General features: G+C 45.7%; 1 protein-coding gene across 2 annotated transcripts in view; it reads left to right on the top strand.

Annotated features, from left to right (window-relative positions):
- The first annotated feature begins 10,967 nt into the window (after window positions 1-10,967).
- PPP1R9A (protein phosphatase 1 regulatory subunit 9A) overlaps window positions 10,968-20,488 on the top strand; it is a 220,467-nt gene continuing 210,946 nt past the window's right edge. For both annotated transcript variants that reach the window (XM_024212878.3, XM_029910971.1), the window contains exon 1: window positions 10,968-12,637. In XM_024212878.3, coding sequence (XP_024068646.1) covers window positions 11,168-12,637 — 1,470 coding nt within the window. In that variant the 5' untranslated portion in view covers window positions 10,968-11,167. The remainder of the gene's footprint in view (window positions 12,638-20,488) is intronic.

The following is a 20,488-nucleotide window of genomic DNA, read 5'->3' as shown; positions in this document are numbered from 1 at the left end:
TCCATCTGTCATACCCTATCACTGCATGCTGCTAGAAAGAGAACTCTGGCATAGCAGTATTCAGCAGCGTTCAGGGAGCATAGAATTTCCCTGTGTGACTATTATTTGTATTACTCTAGTGCAGGGGTAGTCATGTGGACCACAGGCCAAATCCAGACCGCCAGATGCTTTTGAATGGACTTCAAAATCTTTTATTTACTTATTATCATTGGGTTTTTTTATTATTTTCTCTGGAGTCTGGACCTTGACTATACCTTAACCACAAAATTTGGACCTTGACAAAAAATAATTGACTACCCCTGCTGTAGTATGTAGGAGACCTTGGCCTGGTCTACACTACAAGTTTAGGTCGAATTTAGCAGTGTTAAATCGAATTAAGCCTGGACACGTCCACACAACGAATCCCTTTTTTTCGACTTAAAGGGCCCTTTAAACCGGTTTCTTTACTCCACCTCCGACGAGGGGATTAGCGCTAAAATCGGCCTTTGAGGGTCGGATTTGGGGTAGTGTGGACGGAATTCGACGTTATTGGCCTCCGGGAGCTATCCCACAGTGCTTCATTGTGACCGCTCTGGACAGCACTCTCAACTCAGATGCACTGACCAGGTAGACAGGAAAAGCCCCTCGAATTTTTGAATTTCATTTCCTGTTTGCCCAGCGTGGAGAGCACAGGTGACCACGCAGAGCTCATCAGCACAGGTAACCATGATGGAGTCCCAGGATCGCAAAAGAGCTCCAGCATGGACAGAACGGGAGGTACGGGATCTGCTCGCCATATGGGGAGATGAATCAGTGCTAGCTGAACTCCGTAGCAGTAAACGAAATGGCAAAATATTAGTAAAAGTCTAAAAGGCCATGAAGGACAGAGGCCATAACAGTGCCGCGTGAAAATTAAGGAGCTAAGGCAAGCCTACCACAAAGCCAGAGAGGCAAACGGAAGGTCCGGGGCAGAGCCGCAAACATGCCACTTCTACACGGAGCTGCATGCCATGCTAGGGGGTGCAGCCACCACTACCCCAACCGTGTGCTTTGACTCCATCACTGGAGAATCACGCAACAGGGAAGCGGGTTTGGGGTACGAGGAAGATGATGATGAAGACAATGAAGATAGCTCACAGCAAGGAAGCGGAGAAACCGGTTTCCCCAACAGCCAGGATATGTTTATCACCCTGGACCTGGAACCAGTAACCCCCGAACTCACCCAAGGCGTTCTCCCAGACCCTGAGGGCACGCAAGGGACCTCTGGTGAGTGTACCTTTGTAAATATTACACATGGTTTAAAAGCAAGCGTGTTTAATGATTAATGATTAATTTGCCCTGGCAATCGCGGCCAGTACAGCTACTGGAAAAGTCTGTTAACGTGTATGGGGATGGAGCGGAAATCCTCCAGGGACATTTCCAGAAAGCTGTCCTTCATGTACTCCCAAAGCCTTTGCAAAAGGTTTCTGGGGAGGGCTGCCTTATCCCATCCGCCATGGTAGGACACTTTACCACGCCAGGCCAGTAGCACGTAGTCTGGAATCATTGCATAACAAAGCATGGCAGTGTATGCTCCCGGTGTTTGCTGGCATGCAGACAACATCCATTCCTTATCTCCCTTTGTTATCCTCAGGAGAGTGATATCATTCACGGTCACCTGGTTGAAATGGGGTGATTTTATTAAGGGGACATTCAGAGGTGCCCGTTCCTGCTCAGCTGAACAGAAATGTTCCCCGCTGTTAGCCACGCGGTAGGGGGGAGGGGTGAAGTGATCATCCCAGAGAATTGGGTGTGTGTGTGTGGGGGGGTTGGTGTGTTTGTGCTGCATGTTAACCCGGAAACCGCAGCCCCTCCTTTTACATTGCAAACCCATTTTAAATGGCCAACCCAACGGGTGTTTGGTATGGGAAATGAGGGCGCTACTGTTTGAAACCATTCCCACATGTTAAGAAGGTTAAAAAAGCCAAAAGACTGTGGCTTACCATGGCTGCCTGCAAGCCGAAATCTGTTGCCTGGCACTGCGTGAGTGATCTCTCACACCAAACCGGCAGGCCCTCAATATAAGAGGAAAAATGCAACCTTGTAACGAAAGCACATGTGCTGTGTAATGTGAACAGCAAAATTTAACGTGAAAGAGTGTACCCATTGTTCTCTAAAATGTGTCTTTTTTAACCACCTCTCCCTTCTCCTCCACCAGCTGCAAATGTTTCTCCTTCACAGAGGCTAGTGAAGATTAGAAGGAGAAAACGGCGGACTCGGGATGATATGTTCTCGGAGCTCCAGATGTCCTCCCACGCTGACAGAGCATAGCAGAATGCGTGGAGGCAGTCAATGTCAGAGTGTAAAAAAGCACAATATGAACGAGAGGAGAGGTGGCGGGCTGAATCGTGGGCTGAAGAGAGCAAGTGGCGGGCTGAAGAGGATAGGTGGCATCAGCTTGCTGACAGAAGGCAAGAGTCGATGCTCCGGCTGCTGGAGCATCAAACTGATATGCTCCAGCGTATGGTTGAGCTGCAGGAAAGGGAGCAGGAGCAGAGACCGCCGCTACAGCCCCTGTATAACCAACAGCCCTCCTCCCCAAGTTCCATAGCCTCCTCACCCAGACGCCCAAGAACGCGATGGGGGGCCTCCGGCCACCCAGCCACTCCACCCCAGATGATTGCCCAAGCATCAGAAGGCTGGCCTTCAATAAGAGTTAAAGTTTTAAAGTTTTAAAGTTTTAAACTGCAGTGTGTCCTTGTCCTTCACTCCTCCCCCACCCCACCCGGCGCTTCCCTCCTCCCCCACCCCTCCCGGGCTACCTTGGCAGTTATCCCCCTAGTTGTGTGATGAATTAATAAAGAATGCATGAATGTGAAGTAACAATGACTTTATTGCCTCTGCAAGCGGTGCTCGAAGGGGGGAGGAGAGGGTGGTTAGCTTACAGGGAAGTAGAGTGAACCGGGGGGGGGGAGGGTGGCGGAGGGATCAACAAGAAGAAAAGAAAAAAGGTTTAAAACAACACCCCGGCGAGCCACACTCATTTTCAAAGCTTCTCTGATGCGCACCGCCCTGGTGTCTGGCTGCGCGTAATCAGCGGCCAGGCGATTTGCCTCAACCTCCCACCCCGCCATAAATGTCTCCCCCTTACTCTCACAGATATTGTGGAGCGCACAGCAAGCAGCAATAACAATTGGAATATTGGCTTCGCTGAGGTCTATCCGAGTCAGTAAACTGCGCCAGCGCGCTTTTAAACGTCCAAATGCACATTCCACCACCATTCGGCACTTGCTCAGCCTATAGTTGAACAGGTCCTGACTCCTGTCCAGGCTGCCTGTGTACGGCTTCATGAGCCATGGCATTAAGGGGTAGGCTGGGTCCCCAAGGATAACGATAGGCATTTCAACATCCCCAACGGTTATTTTCTGGTCCGGGAAGAAAGTCCCTTCCTCCAGCTTTTGAAACAGACCAGAGTTCCTGAAGACGCGAACATCATGTACCTTTCCCGGCCATCCCACGTTGATGTTAGTGAAACGTCCCTTGTGATCCACCAGGGCTTGCAGCAGCATTGAAAAGTACCCCTTGCGGTTTATGTACTCGGTGGCTTGGTGCTCCGGTGACAAGATAGGGATATGAGTTCCGTCTATCGCCCCACCACAGTTTGGGAATCCCATTGCAGCAAAGCCATCCACTATGACCTGCACGTTTCCCAGAGTCACTACCCTTGATATCAGCAAGTCTTTGATTGTGTTGGCTACTTGGATCACAGCAGCCCCCACAGTAGATTTGCCCACTCCAAATTGATTCCCGACTGACCGGTAGCTGTCTGGCGTTGCAAGCTTCCACAGGGCTATTGCCACTCGCTTCTCAACTGTGAGGGCTGCTCTCATCCTGGTATTCTGGCGCTTCAGGGCAGGGGAAAGCAAGTCACAAGGTTCCATGGAAGTGCCCTTACGCATGCGAAAGTTTCGCAGCCACTGGGAATCGTCCCACACCTGCAACACGATGCGGTCCCACCAGTCTGTGCTTGTTTCCCGGGCCCAGAATCGGCGTTCCACGCCATGAACCTGCCCCAGTAACACCATGATTTGCACATTGCTGGGGCCTGTCCTTTGTGAGAGGTCTATGTCCATGTCAATTTCCTCATCACTCTCGTCGCCGTGCTGCAATCGCTGCAATTGCCTCCTCGCCTGGTTTTGCTTTGGCATGTTCTGGCTCTGCACATACTCCAGGACAATGCGCGTGGTGTTCATAGTGCTCATAATTGCCGCGGTGATCTGAGCGGGCTCCATGATCCCAGTGCTATGGTGTCTGGGCTGAAAAAAGGCGCGAAACTATTGTCTGACGGAGGGAGAGAGGGAGGGGCGAGTGACGACATGGCTTACAGGGAATTAAAATCAACAAAGGTGGCTGTGTATCAGGGAGAAACACAAACAACTGTCACACAGAATGGCCCCCCCAAAGATTGAACTCAAAACCCTGGGTTTAGCAGGCCGTTGATTTCACGGAGGGAGGGGGAAGCAAATGAATACAGAACAAATCTGGTCCATCTATTTTTTACATCTTAAGCTGGCAGCAGATGGTGCAGCATGACTGATAGCCATCGGCATCTTCTGGGTGCTTGGCAGTAAATGCTGTATTACGACTGCTAGCCATCATCGTCAAGACGGTTCAATAGGACTGCCGGCAGGACTGAGTCACCAGGAGACAAAACATGTCTGCCCAGGTGCCTCTGATTGAACTCACTGAGGAATATGACGATGATGGATATCAATCGTAATACACCATCCACTGCCAAAAGGCAAGGAGCTGCTGCTGTGTAGCAATGCAGCCCCACGTCTGCCAGCACCCAGATAGCCGATGACGGCTACCAGTCATACTGCACCGTCTACTGCCAAAAGGCAATTAGCTGCTGCTGTGTAGCAATGCAGTACCACGCTGAGCTGAGCTGAGCGGGCTCCATGCTTGCCGTGGTATGTTGTCTGCACAGGTAACCCAGGTAAAAAGGCACAAATCGATTGTCTGCCGTTGCGCTGACGGAGGGAGAGGGGCCTGACGACATGTACCCAGAACCCCCCGCGACACTGTTTTTGCATCATCAGGCATTGGGATCTCAACCCAGAATTCCAATGGGCGGCGGAGACTGCGGGAACTGTGGGATAGCTACCCACAGTGCAATGCTCTGGAAGTCGACGCTAGCCTCGGTACTGTGGACGCGGTCCGCCGACTTAATGCACTTAGAGCATTTTATGTGGGGACACACACAATCGACTGTATAAAACCAATTTCTATAAAACCGGCTTCTATAAATTCGACCTAATTTCATAGTCATGGACCAGGATCTCATTGTGCTAGGTGCTGTACAGACACAGAACAAAAAGACAGTCCCTGCTCCAAGAAGCTCATAAACTATCTACCTGGCTATCTATATCTTACAAGGACATGAAGGCATCACATGTATTCTCACGTGGCTACATCATACTATCTGTGAGGAGCAAGACTGCGAACAGATGTCACACAGGAATGTGCAGGCTCCAGCTGAAGACTTGGAATGACACTTGGCCTTTTTTCAATCAATTTTTCAAGTCTGTTTTCCACAAAGCATTTACAATCTTTATTGATAGTTGATCTCCATTCAGGTCTGTCCTTGACTATGTCTTTGAAGTTATCAATATTTATGATACGAGGTGAGATTCTGCTTAATGGTGTCTTTGAAGAGTTTTTCATTGATAACTCCGCCTGCACTTTTCAAATTTCAGCTCACCCCAGAAAACTTTTTCGGGCATGTATAATCACCCATTCTGATAACATGACTTGTTCATCTCAGATGAGCTTTGATGATCATTGCCTCGATGCTGGTTGTTTTTGCACTTTCAAGGATGTTAATATTTGAGACTTTGTCTCACTAGTGGACCTTCAGAACCGAGAGGGGACAGTGCATGTGAAAATTTTCAAGTTGCTTAATGTGTCTGTTGTAAACTATCCTGTTTCACACCCATATGAAAGGAATGCTATTGCTGCATTGGATATCATCAGTTTTATTGACTGTTTGATTGTGTGCTGGTTGAGTAATCTATGATGAAGTCTTCCAAAGGCCTGGCTTGCCTTTCCTATTCTATTTGATTTGTCTTGATCCAGGAAACCTCACTTGAGATGGTACTGCCAAAAGACAACAGATTGATATTGACAGATGAGGGAGTGAGTATAAACAATTAGACTATCTATATTGGTCAGCATGATAGGCAGTGGTCTCTGCACATAGCAGTCTAGCTGTTTTTAAGTGGCTGTACTCCCACATAGCAGTACACTGAGTGTTCTGATTGTTTCCGGGGCATAGGGCAGTGGCTTTCAACCTTTCCAGACTACTGTACCCTTTTTAGGAGTCTGATTTGTCTTGCATATCCCCAAGTTACACCTCACTTAAAATCTACTTGCTTACAAAATCAGACATAAAAATACAAAAATGTCACAGCACACTATTACTGAAAAATTGCTGACTTTCCCATTTTTGCTATATAATTATAAAATAAATCAATTGGAATATAAATATTGTATCTATGTTTCAGTGTATAGTATATAGAGCAGTATAAACAAGTCACTGACTATATGCAATTTTAGTTTGTACTGACTTCGCTAGTGCTTTGTATGTAGCCTGTTGTAAAACTAGGCAAATATCTAGATGAATTGATGTACCCCTTGGAAGACCTCTGTGTACCCCTGGTTGAGATCCACTGGCCTGGGAGACCTAGTCATGGATCAGGACCCCATGGTGCTAGATGCTGCCATGCTTATCCAAGGGTGGGAATTATTTGTTCCAAAATATTAGTAACTTTTCTAGTGAATTGACTTGGATTGCTGAAACTTTCTTTTCCCAAACAAAGAGCAAACATTTTCTGGAAAAGCACAATTTGAGTTTGGGAAAGGAATCCCAATTCTATTAAATTCATTTCTATTTCTGTCCCTTACTATATCAGCTTGTTAAAATAACTTTGAAAAAGAAGGAACACTATCATATAGGCAATCAATCTTGAAAGGGACTTGTTTTCCCATCAATATTTATGTGTTGGATATTGAACGTCACAGAAACAGAGAGATTTTGAATTGAGTATATTTGATACTCACCAGATAACCAAAGCTCTAAGCCTGTAAACATTTAAGCAAGTGTGTAACTTTATATACTTTCCTTCGTCCCAAAAAAACAATGGGACGGCTTGTGTTTAAAGTTACACACTTACCTAAATCTTTATGGAATCAGGACACAAGTGACTGGAAGTACATGTAATATTTTTGTTTTTTCATTTTTTTTTATTATACACATCCTCAAGCCATCTCCTGGACACTGAAGCAATTAAATTAATGAACTCTATATGCGAGTTGCTATATGTTTTAAAAATCATTACCTTCTGGAGTGCCAGTTTCCTAAACCACTTTAGGAGAGATTGCTGGATTTCCTACTCTGGAATTTTTCTTATCGTCAGTGCAAAATCTGGCAATTATTGTGGGGAATGTTGGAGCACTAGCAATATTTACCTAATGCCAGTAGTGGCTGAGCTGTTTGTGCGCTCTGAGTCTAAAACAGGAAACTAGTGTAGCCCTATCTGTTCAATCCAGCAAAAAATACATTTGCTGAAATTTAAGGGGATAAATGAGCATATATTGTAACTCCAGTTTTTTTATGATCTTTTCCACTATTTAATTGTTTGCACGTTGTGCAAAGACCACTTGACTTAAAGAAATTAACTGGAGGCGGGAAGTCCAAGGTCCTGATCTTGCAATGAATTCTCCCATGGCGCTTATTGCAGAATTGAGGCTTAAGTGCAGCTTTGCTCTTCCTCAAAAGAAGCCCGCTGGTTTCGGTCTGGCCTGCGGAGGACGCTGCCTGTCTGCACCGACGGAGGAGTAAGGACGGAGCATCATTCTCACCTGCAGCCGGCGGGGCCCCTTTTGAAAGGGATCCCAGAGCCAGCAGGGGAGTGCCGGAGCCGGGGAGGCTGAGCCGCCAGGAGCCTACAGCAGGTGCACGGCCCGCGCCCATGCAAGGGCCTCTCTGTCCCTCCCCACCGGCTCTGAGCTCCTCGGGCTCTGCCCCCCAGTGAAGCCCCGAGAGGGAGAGCGGCCCGCGGCTGCGCTCGCTGTCCCCAAGGGCTGTTCTGTGACGGGCTGGTGGGTTCACGCCGCTCCCGCCCCGTTCCCGGGCCCCGGCCAGTGTGTGAGGCCGGGCCGCAGCGGCATGCGCAGGGCTGCGCGCGGGGCCCTCGTGCCATGACTACGGCTCAGGGACTCGCCCCCCGCGCGCAGGGGGAGGAAGTGACCTGCCCGCAGACCCAGACGGGGGGGGGGGGGGGGGGGGCGGGGCGGGCGCGGCGGGCGCGGACGCGGCCGTGGCGGGGGGGGGGGGGGGGGCCGGCCCGCGGGCCCGGCGGGGGGGGGGGGGGGGGGGAGTCTGGCGATCTCGGGGCCCGATGCGGCGCGCCGGGCGGGAGGAGGCGCCCACGGGGGCACAGCAGGGTCAGCGGCCGGACTGCAGCGGGAGCGTGGCTCGCCCCCTCCCCGGCGGAACAAACCATTGCAGCTCGCCGCGGAGGTGAGGCACCTGTCATCCGCCGCCCGCGCTCGGCCTCCGCTCGGCGGCGGCTGCTGGCAGCGCACCCCCCCGCGCGGGGCAGACGTTCCGCACGCCCGGCCCCCGGGGAGCCGCGGGGCGGGCGCCGGGCTGCGGCGGGGCGCGGGAGCGCTCTCCTCCCCCAGCTCCGTGTGCGCGGAGCGTGTCGCTGCTCCAGCCGCCGCTGCCTGCAATGGCGCTGAGTAGCGGAGTCGGAGGCTGCTGCCCGCTGGCAGGCTGGGGGCGGCAGCCGCGCGCTGCTTTCGCACAGGCGGGTCGGAGCCGGGGGCTGGAGGAGCCGCAGCTCTGAGCGCGCAGGGAGCTGCGGGAGGTGGAAGGAGCCCAGCCCGGCGTGCAGCTCCTCTCCCGGGTAAGGGGCCGTGCGCGCACCGGGGAGCAGGGGCTGAAGTTGGGACTCGGGTACAGCTTGTGTGCGCGACAAGGGGAGACGTGCCCGGGGGCTTTTGTTTCCCTATACGCTGTAGCCAGAGCCAGGGGGCTTTATGGCCACTGAGCTTTGCTCCCTGCCATGGTTGCCAGGGCTGCTGCTCCTACGCAAGGTGGTTCTGGGGCCAACGCTGGTGTGGGATCCTCTCGCCTTTCAGTCCGGAGAAACCGGTTCTTCGCAGCACTTTCCCTTTCAGAGGGGTTTGCTCAGTGACGCCAGACAGGATCCTTTTACCTTAAGTTAGCTTTCCTTTTTCTTATAATCGTTGGAAACATCGGCTGGAGTCTGTAAAGGGGGAGGCAAAGGGAAATGATCGGTGGCTAAGAAAAAACTGCTACAGACACCCCCCTTCTCCATAATTGTTGATTTTTTTTTTAATTGATGATCCACAGTAGCAGAGATGCTGCTGCTGCACCCGCTGGTTTGAAGTGGTTTCCATCATATACGGGTTAACAGTTTGGTTCAATGGCTCTCAGCACCCCACTATACAAATCGTTGCAGCGCCCCTGCACAGCAGTTGAGCCATAGCTGTGTGCATGGATAGCTGGGCTTGAGTTTGGAGGTGATCTAAGAGTGTGTTCTCTTTTAGGAAGGTGATGAGGGGATTGGGCATTAATAGCCACTTAATATTGCTTAGTCTAAAGTAACCTCTTAGGCTTAAAGATTGGCGAATAAATGTGTAAGGTACTTGATCCGTAATCTTCCTGCTCTAAAATGCTAGGTGTGACTGCAGTGTTATAGCATTCCTCCCTATTAGTGAGGAGCACAGTAGCCCGCATGCATTGCATTTGGAGCTTGCAGCAATAAGTTATAGCCTAGAAGAAACACAAGGAAACAGAAGGACGCTAATGAGAGATATTTTGCTCTCTATTAGTCATGTGTTGTTCTCCTGCAATTCTCCGGGCTAATGTTCAGGCTGGAATCAGACTCAGTTCTCATCCTTTACCTTAAACACCACTCAGAACCTCCCCCCCCCCCAAACTAAGAATCTCTAAATTCATCATGTTGCATCATGTAACTTTCCATGCAGTTTATTATATTTAAAGCACAGCCTTTTTTGGTTTGGCAACTCTGCGAACTCGCAGATGTGACCTGGAAGATTGAGAGATCTAGCCTGTAGCTCCATTTTTTGCAGTTCGCTAGATGCTTCCATGCTCTTTGTCATGCTAAAATAATACAGCAAGTGGAAAGGGGCAAGTCTTATTAAATTTCACTTCACTATTTTCAACACAGAATGATACCTTTGGGTGCAATTTTTCTAATTCTTTTGAGCTGTTGTTTCATTGTTGAATCATTGTTCTCTGCAAAGAAACACCATTCAAAGCATACTGTTGTGTAGTTCAGAGACAACCTAGGTGGAATTGCAAATGTTAGCAGCTCAGGGAAGCACAGTCATCATGTTTGCATGAAGTATTTCGTGCCCAGACATAAATAACACAGAGATTTTAGTTCTGTTTATTTTGTCCTTTACCATCTCCAGTCGAAAAGTTTGACTGCAATGAAACATTGGTGACATAGTTTTCCTTGTAATTTTATTCTTTGTTATTTTGTGTTTCACCTAGACAAATTTGTTTATGTTGTAATATGTTTGTAGCATACATATGAACATCACAAAACTGCCATGTTTCATTGTCTCATAGTGGCATTTTAATTAGTACTTGGAAGGAAATTTACTTTTATGTGAGCGTACAAACTTTTTCAGACTGTCTAACTGTTGAATCTTTAGCAAATTGAGTCTGCTTTACCAAAATACACACATATGTATTAAAATTCTAATGATGCTGTGTGAAGGATGAATTCCTGCATTTGTTTTGTAATTTTTATTTCTAAATATATGTTATATCAAATAACTTTAAAATTGAAGTAATTGATTTAGATTTGAAGAAATACAAATGCATGACTCGATTCAAAAAGTTGTACTTTCTGTTGCAGGTTAAATCTACATTTGTTCTGGAAAGCCGTCAGTCTTGCCACTTTGTTTGGTGTCATGGTTGCTTGCACATATTTAGATAGTATCTGTCAGAACACCTACTGAATATGGCCCTGATGGAGACCAGTGCCACCTGAGAGGCACTTTCTTCTCAACCAGAATCTCACTAGTAACAGAAGAGTGGTATATCAGTCACTATGTACATTGGTTTTGCACTCCTGAAGTAAACATGATGAAAACAGAGTCTTCAGGAGAAAGATCAACCCTCCGAAGTGCCTCTCCTCACAGGAATGCTTACAGAACTGAGTTCCAGGCACTAAAAAGCACCTTTGACAAACCTAAATCAGATGGAGACCAAAAAACGAAAGATGAAGGAGAGGCCTCTCAGCAGAGCAGGGGGAGGAAATATGGTTCAAACGTCAACAGGATTAAAAACTTATTTATGCAGATGGGCATGGAGCCCAGTGAGAGCACTGGAGTTACCCCTAAAACCAGAGGGAAAAGTGGTCCCCTATCTCCTCAAAGAAGAATTAGACCCAAAGAATTTGTGGAGAAGACAGATGGCTCAGTTGTAAAACTAGAGTCTTCAGTTTCAGAAAGGATTAGTAGATTTGATACTGTGCATGATGGTCCTTCCTATTCCAAGTTTACTGAAACTCGAAAGATGTTTGAGCGAAATGTTCATGAAATGGGACATTCCAATCGCTATTCCCCAAAGAAAGAGCGAGTAGTTTCCAATGAACTCCAAGATGAGTGGTGTAGCTCAAAGTCTAATAGAGGCAGTACTGATTCATTGGACAGTCTTAGCTCAAGGACAGAGACTGTCTCTCCAACAGTGAGTCAGCTCAGTGCAGTGTTTGAAAACACTGATTCACATAGTGTAATTGTTTTAGAAAAGTCAGAAAACAATGAAGAATATTCTGTAACTGGTCATTACCCACTAAACCTGTCATCTACTGTTGCAAATCTGTCCTCCACTGTTGCAAACCTTGATGGATTCAGTCCCTTAAAAGATGCTAATGCCTGGTCTTCACCAGCCAAACAAACTACAAGTTCAGTATCTGCTGAGACCTTTCAGCAAAACAGTACGTCTTCAACAATAAGAGAAGAAGCTTCTAACAGCACTTTGCCAGTATCCAAAACAAATGAAGAAATAAGGAAGAATAAGGAAGCAAGTTATGATCCTGTTGATGTTTGTGCAGTAACTAAACAAGAATTGGCCAGCATCATTAACAGCGAAAAGCGTGAAGAATCCTGTACCGGGACTAAGGAAAAAATAGATACAGAAGTTTCTTTACAACAAAAAGAACATTCACAAAATGCAGAGAGTGCCTGTGTTGGCACTGAAGCTGCAGACGTACCAAGAAACTTGGTAGCAGGTGGTGATTTTGCAACAGATATAGCTTCAGATGCTACTGAATCCCACTATGATGATGCCAGTGGAAAGGAAGTCCAGGAAGACTTGAATAACTTTCAGAGTTCACATGTATATATGCACTCTGACTATAACGTCTACAGGGTGCGATCAAGGTATAATTCTGACTGGGGAGAGACAGGAACAGAACAGGATGATCAAGATGACAGTGATGAGAACAACTATTATGAACCTGATATGGAATATGCTGAAGTTATTGGATTGCCAGCTGAAGATGAAATCCCAGCAAACAGAAAAATTAAGTTTAGCAGTGCTCCAATTAAGGTAAATTCCTCTCCCTGAACTTTGATTCTTATTTGAGCTTAACTTTTGTTCAGGGTCGATTTTGACAGCTGCACCTGGTTCTGAAAAGATTGCAGAGGTCCTTGAGACACTTTTTTGTTGTAGATGGCAAGTGAGCATAATTTCAAATGATTTAAAGGGAGCTGAGTTCTGATGGCCCTGTCTCATTTCCTAGTCTACTTTATGGTTGATTAAACCAGCAGAAATTGAGAATGAACTTCAGGTTTGTGAGGCTTTGTAATTGAAACATACACATTCTGACTTATAGGACTTTATAAATATATAAATAGCATGGTGAAATATAAAAGGCGTCTATATGGTGACCATCATATTTACATTATTTTTGAAATTTAATAATAACTTCTGCATTCCAAACAGCTGCTCTTACTTTAAAGAACATCTGTGAAGAATTAAAGTTCTGGAGTGAAATACTGTATGGTATGAAATATAATGTGCTGTTGAACAGCGACTGTGATCCACTAGTATTGGATCATTAATCTTCTTCATCTGCATCAGTAACCTTTAGTTGCTAGCTTCTTCAACAGTCAGTCTTTCTTCATGCTTCATACTAATACCTGCTTCAGGTAGGTATTGGTATAGGTCATGGGTGGGAAAACTTTTTGGCCCAAGGGCCACATTGGGGTTGCAAAACTGTATGGAGGGCCGGGAAGGGAAGGCTGTGCCTCCCCAAACAGCCTGGCCCCTGCCCCCTATCTGACCCCTCCCACTTCCTACCCCCTGACTGCCCCCCTCAGAGCCCCCAACCCATCCAACCCCCCCCCCACTCCTTGTCCCTAACCGCCCCCTCCTGGGACCCCACTCCCTATCCAACCCCCCTGCTCCCAGTCCCCTAACTGCTCTGACCGCTATCCACACCCCTGCCCCTTAACAGGCCCCCTGGGACCCCATGCCTATCCAACTCCCCTTGTTACCCGTTCCCTGACCCCATCCACACTCCTGCCCCCTGACAGGTCCCCTCGGGCCTCCATGCTTATCCAACCCCCCCTTTCCCCGGTCCCCCATCCCCTGACCGCCCCCCAGAATCTCTGCCCCATCCAACCGCCTCTTGCTCCCTGTCCCCTGATTGCCCCCGGGACCCTCCGCCCCTTATCCAACCCCCCCGGCCCTCTTACCATGCTGCTCAGAGCAGCATGTCTGGCAGCCACGCTGCCCGGCCAGAGCCAGACAGACTGCCACTGTGATCCGCAGGAGCGTGCAACCCAGCCACCCAGAGCGCTGCCCGCATGGTGGCGTGGCTGCGGGGGAAGGGGGACAGCGGGGGAGGGGCCGGGGGCTAGCCTCCCTGGCTGGGAGCTCAAGGGCCGGGCAGGACGGTCCCGTGGGCCGAATGTGGCCCGCGGGCTGTAGTTTGCTCACCTTTGGTATAGGTGCTTTAGTGTCTTATGTACATTGACATATATAGAGATAATTTAAAGGTCATCCACTGAAATATACTTGATGTAAAAACATTGTTAAAAATAATATCTAAGAATGTGGAATGCTTCAAGTGTTTTAAGTTTGGGAAAGAGTAGGGGCACAATGACTTGTTACAACAGCATTTTACCTCTCAGAATCAGGGTTGAATTACTCGTAGGTTGCAAGTGAAGTGCATTTGATAATCTCAGTGTAGTTACCAATGAACACTTATCCACACTGAAAAAACACTAAGGTATTTGGCACACCTGACAGTCTTTAAAGAGCCAAATACTGGGCTGGTGCAGACTAGGAGAAAAATAAAATTCTTTTCTGAAAAGTGACACTGTAAAAATGATTCCGTCTTGTTTGACTCATCTACTTCCTCTATGTATTCTGAGACCACAACTACTTAATTTAGCATCAAAAATAAACATTTTTGCAACTTGTCCCATCCCTGTGGATCCAGCTGCATGTGAGTGAGCTGGATTCTATTCTAGCTCATACTTAATCAACACACTTCACTAAATTCCATTTACAGGACCAAATTCTATCCACTGTTACACCTATTCAATCCCATTGAAGATGTGCCTGATTCTCCACTGCCTTCCCCCTTGTATAGTCATCTATAGCTATGCAGAGTGAATGCTAAACACTACCAAATTAGAAAGGGAGCATTTTAAGACCACTTTTCACTGGTGTAAATGACTACATAAAAAGGAATACAGTGTTCAGTTGGACTGAAGAGGTTGAACAGATATCACTGAGGGCAGAATTTGGCTCTGCAATTAGAACTTTGAATCCCATTGAAAGCAATAAGATTAAACAGATATATATCAGACATGCCATACCCGTGAAAAAAAAACACAGAAATTGGGCTGTTTTTGACTTAATTAGCTTGAGAGTTGCTTGTTTGGCTTGTAGCTTGTTGCTTCTTTTTTTTGCTTGGCTCTCGGCAAGCAGCGGCAAGGGAGGGCAAGCAGGGGCAAGGAGGGGAGAGAGTCAGGGGTGCACAGCAGGTCCACCACAGTCCCAGACTGCATGCCAGGGGGATCTAGCCACATAGAGTGTTGGGGTTCTTAGGGATTGGCTTGTTTTGAAATGGGATTAGCTTGATTTTTACTTATTGTGAAAGTTGGGGTGCTTATTTACCGCATGAAAGTTGGCAACTGTGATCTATATTTGGGAAGAATTTGTAGTATTAGTGGTGATGCAATGAATTTATATTATTGGTGATGCAGGAGTCAGGAAAAACACATCTTGATTTTCACACCTGGATACTTTGCAAGCCTGTCAGGTAGTAAAATAGTTTTTTTTATTTGTGGACTGAGCAAATTTGATCTAGCAATCACTATGTGGCAATAAACATGGAATTCAGTGAAGTGTTAGTAATTGTTTTAAAATTTTCCCCAAACTGAAATGTATAGAAGTAAGCATTTATTAGACCAATAGAAATGTTTCCATAAATTTGTTTTAAAAATTCCAGTGCAATCATTTGTTTTAAACAAATAAACATTTCTCTACCATGGTTGAAACCTAAACATTGCAGCATTAAGAATCTGAAAGTGAAACTGACTTCATTGATTTTTATCGTCTGAGTTGCAAGAGATGCACAAAGTAAACAAGAACATAAATAGAAACAAAACAACTGGATTTTTAAAATTATTTCACTTTTTATAATTGAAAGGGTTTAGTAATGTGGTTAAAAGAAACTTGTTTACAATGTATGAGTTCTAAATCAGCAATGTCCCTGTCAAGCATGTTGATATTATGGAAACTACACCTCTACCCCGATATAACGCTGTTCTTGGGAGCCAAAAAATCTTACCACGTTATAGGTGAAACCGCGTTATATCGAACTTGCTTTGATCCGCCGGAGTGCACAGCCCCGCCCCCCCGGAGCACTACTTTACCGCGTTATACCCGAATTCGCGTTATATTGGGTCACGTTATAACGGGGTAGAGGTGTACTTGTGAATGAAGGAAGCAGAATCTGACCTTGTATATGTAAGAGAAAACTTTATCTCATACTCCTCATTCCATGAATAAGGTCACTTTAATTAAAAAGAAAATATTAAAAGACAGAATACTGGGATCTGCTTTGAAAATACCTTGTTTGCATTTACTTCTTTGAGCAAAAATCTCAACACAAAAATCCAAGAGATTATATATACCCCTATAGATCATTCACATAATTTAGCTAACCCCTTCTATTTCAGTTTTATTAGAAATGAGGTAGAGAGTGTAATCTACTACAAAGGCTTTTGGGAAGCATTCTTTACCGACATCCCCAGGGAGTTCTAATAGGCAAGACTCTTTTAGTTTCCTGGAAAATCGACAAATTATGGAAATGGTATTCCTCAAATCAAAGTTATCCTGAATCAGATAATCATTTAGCAAAAGTAACAAAGGGACATGTTCAAAGTTAACACAGGGTAATTTTTTATATTTTTAAACTGGTTGAATTTTTTTTTTTAGATTCTTTCCATTCCTAACAGTAGTGAGCTATAAAACCCTCAGTGGTCCTGAATAAGTGTCTCATGCAGTTGAGCAAAGCAGCATGGTTGCTTTAAAAATATTCTCGTTATCTGAACTCTTAACGATACATATACCTGTATAATGTATATATACATTAATACATATAATGTAAAAGAGACGTTTTATGTCAGGTATGTTCTAGTAGTATTACATATTTCTATGTAATGATGACTGCTCATCAGGAAAAAAAAACAATCCTTAAAAGCCATATATGTGTAAGTGATAAAAGGGACATTGACATTTAAAAAAACAAAACTTTTTATCCTTCGTTTTTTCCCTTTTATATTTGATCTCTATTTGCTCACATCTATAAGGTCCCGTAAATTTCACCATTGCTGATGCTATCTATGTGTGCTCTAGTGGGGTATCTGAGAAAGTGGAGCTCTGCTAGTTGTTTTCAATGACCTGAAATTTCTACTCTGTTATGAGAGCTGTAATTAGCAAGGGAAAAGTTTGATTTGACCTTGAAGAAATAGGGCATAGACCATTGAAACTCAGTACCAAAACTCCTGCAGTGGGAGCAGAATTGGGCCAGGTTGTCCTTAAAAACTTTGTTCCAATATTTCAGTTTTTATTACTAATCTGATCACCAGTGTTGTTACTATAAAACATTCCCTGACAAGCTTCTGCCACTCAAAGGGAAAGGAACACTGTTTTAATTATTTTGGCCCTGAGCATCTCCTACTGCAGAGGGGAGGAAAATTGTCGAAAAAGCTGCAGTGGGAGAAAAAGTGGAGGAGAAAATGGTTTGAGAGAACCCTGTGTAGTTGTTTTTTGTTCTGTCTGCAAAAAATTGTGCAGCCTCTTGGCCATGTGAAAAAAGGAAGTGAATCTGTGGGAAGGTTTTTCACTAAGAGCAAGAACTGCAGTAAACGTTTTGGAAAATAAATGCTACTTGATTACTCTCCCTTCTTCCCTGTAGCACACACTGTAATTCCCTCAGAGAGTATGCTCAGACTGTGGGGCTATTCATTGTGGTATAGATGTCTGGGTTCAGGCTGCAGCCCGAGTTTTGGGACCCTCCCACCTCGCAGGGTTCTCCAGCCCAAGCCCAAAAGTCGACACTGCAGTGGAACAGGCTGAGTCCTACGAGCCTGAGTCAGGTGGGGCTGGCCAGCTGCAGGTTTTTAATTGCAGTGTTGACATACCCAGAGATGTCAAAGAGCACAGCCTTGGGCTAGCCAGCAGTGGCAATAGGTCACAGCCTGGACATGTTGCCATGGCTGGTAGGTGTGGGTTAGAGGGGAAAGTGGAAGGAGAATCCTTCTCTGCAGGTGACATGGAAACTTGTGATTCTCTGGCCTCCACTGCATTTTCTGTCCCTACCCTGTGCCTGCTTCACATCCCTGCTGGTCCTATGGACCAATAAGGAGACCAGTAAAGGGGACAGCAGCTGTTCAACAACGAACATTTTGTATACATTTGAGAAAGAAGTATGGTCTGTGGGGAGGTCACAAGATTTGATCTACACTTGAGAGTAATATTGGCATAGCTACATCGGTCAGGGATGTGAAAAAACCACACTCCTGACTGTCATAGCTATGCTGACATAATACCCAGCGTAGATACAGCTGTGTCAGCGGAAGAGTGCTTCTGTTGATGTAGCTAACATTGTTTGGGAAGGTAGTGTTTCTACACCAACAGAAAAACCCTTTCTGTTGGTGTAGACTGCATCTATGCTATGGTGTTATGCCACCATAGTCTCCATAGTATGGATGTACCCTTGAGCTGTATATTGTGTCAATGATTGCTTTGTGACGTTGGGTAAGGCATGTAATCTCTCTATGCATTACTTTACACATCTTTAAAATACAGATAATACTGTCGTAGCTCAGACTGTGTAATGACAATTTAAATATTCTACTCCAGGCATTTTTGTGTAGGAATGGAGCATGTAAACTAGTTGATGTCCAAAAGCCAGCATTAATTTTATTTGATTCTCATTAACACCCTCTTGTAATTCTTGCTAACGCCATCCTCCCCCAGTGCAACTGATTTGAGGTAAGCTTTCAGGAAAATGTAATTAAATATAATAGTGTTTCCCAGACTTGTAAAAGCTGAGCTTCTCTTCAGGAGACTGAAACCAATCCCACCGACAATCCTGAAATGTGGTGTTAAAGGACTACCCCAAATGAGAGGTCACTGACCGTAAATAGTGTCAAACTTCACAGTGTGATCCTTCCTCTCCTTTCCTTCATGTTGTGATGAGCAACTAAATACTTTAAAGGCCAATGTTGTAAACTATCCTCATTGGCATTCAGGGTCTCAGCAAGTTCACATTGCCGAATTAGGTATATTTGGGTCACTGTTTCAAGAATTTTGCAACCATAGCAGCAAGAGACTTCTTATAAATATACTTTTAAAAAAATGAGGACCAATTAAGAGGATTGTTTGTGGCTCCCTAGCCGGTCCGTCGCACCCCAGTGGGACGTGCCCCACACTTTGGGAAATGCTGTAATATAGGAAGTTCAATCAATAGGTAAAATTTCACTAATTTAAATGGTAAGGACTAAATGCTGTCCATCCGCAAAGCAGAAGAAAACCCAGCAAACAGCCAGAAACCAGCTGCAAAGAGTAGCACGTACAATGTGTGAGGCCAAAGGAAATTCTTCTATGGTCACAAGAGTGTGCTAGTAGTTTACCTGGCCAGTACAGTTAAATGCACTGTGCACACTATGTCTCAAATTCTGAGCTGCACAAAGCATTCCCCCAATCTTGGAACTGTGTGGCTGCCATTCTGGTCCCAGGTGAAAATTAAACTAGCTTCAGGGATATTTAGCTTTGAAAGGCTGTTTCAGCCACTGTGGATTGCTGGGTGTTTGGTATACCACAGCCACATCACCTGTGTTAGTCTTCTGGTGGGGGAAGGCTAGTTAAGGCTGCTTTGCACTGCTCAAACTTCGTTTAAAAACAAAACAAAAAAAACCCCACAGCTTTAAGGGACTGAAGGTTCTGGCCTTATGTTCCCAACCGGGCAGGATTTATGGGGAAAGTTTGCGGCTGGGCTGAAATTTGAGGTGTGTGTGATGCTATCCAAGACATACACATGTTGATAGTCTTTAATATTTATATTGCAGTCGCACTTAGTGGCTTCAGGCAAGTTCGGAGTTTCATTGTGTTAGGTGCCGTCAGTGAACCTAAAGACATGGTCCGTGTCCTGAAGAACTTCCAGCACAAAGAAAACAAGTTACACACAAGTGTTTTTCCCACAAAAAGGAACAGGAGCTTTGCAATGCGTTGACCTTGCCCGTATGTGGCGCACGCACTGCTACTTCCTTTCAAGAGTATCCAGTTACACGATGCTTCCCAAATTGAGCAGACGTTTAGGCCAGGACTTGAAAAATAAATCCAACACCTGCTAGCTAAAGCAGTGGCTCTCAACCTTTCCTGACTTCTATACCCCTTTCAGGAGTCAGATTTGTCTCACATCCCCCCCGAGTTTCACCTCACTTAAAAGCTACTTGCTTACAAAACCAGACATAAAATACAAAAGTGTCTCAGCACACTATTACTGAAAAATTGCTTACGTTCTCATTTTTACCATATAATTATAAACTAAATCAATTGGAATGTAAATATTGTACTTACATTTCAGTATATAGTAAGTAGAATAATATAAACAAGTCATTGTCTGCATGAAATTTTAGTTTGTACTGACTTCGCTAGTGCTTTGTATGTAGCCTGTTGATATACCCCCTGGAAGACCTCTACATACTCCCAGGGGTACACGTACTCCTGGTTGAGAACCACTGAGCTGAAGGACTAGGCCTACTTTCGAAGCAGAAATACTAATGGCCAGGGCTTCTCCTGAGCCACATCCCCTCCCATCCTGTCTCCTCCTGGTTGATCTCTGTCTCATCCTCCAGGGTCCAAAAGCCCTGG

This window comes from Terrapene carolina, unplaced genomic scaffold, assembly GCF_002925995.2.
Source record: "Terrapene carolina triunguis isolate 2854851 unplaced genomic scaffold, T_m_triunguis-2.0 Scaffold84, whole genome shotgun sequence".
NCBI classification, from domain to species: Eukaryota; Metazoa; Chordata; order Testudines; family Emydidae; genus Terrapene; species Terrapene triunguis.
This window is presented reverse-complemented; position numbering and strand designations above follow the sequence as displayed.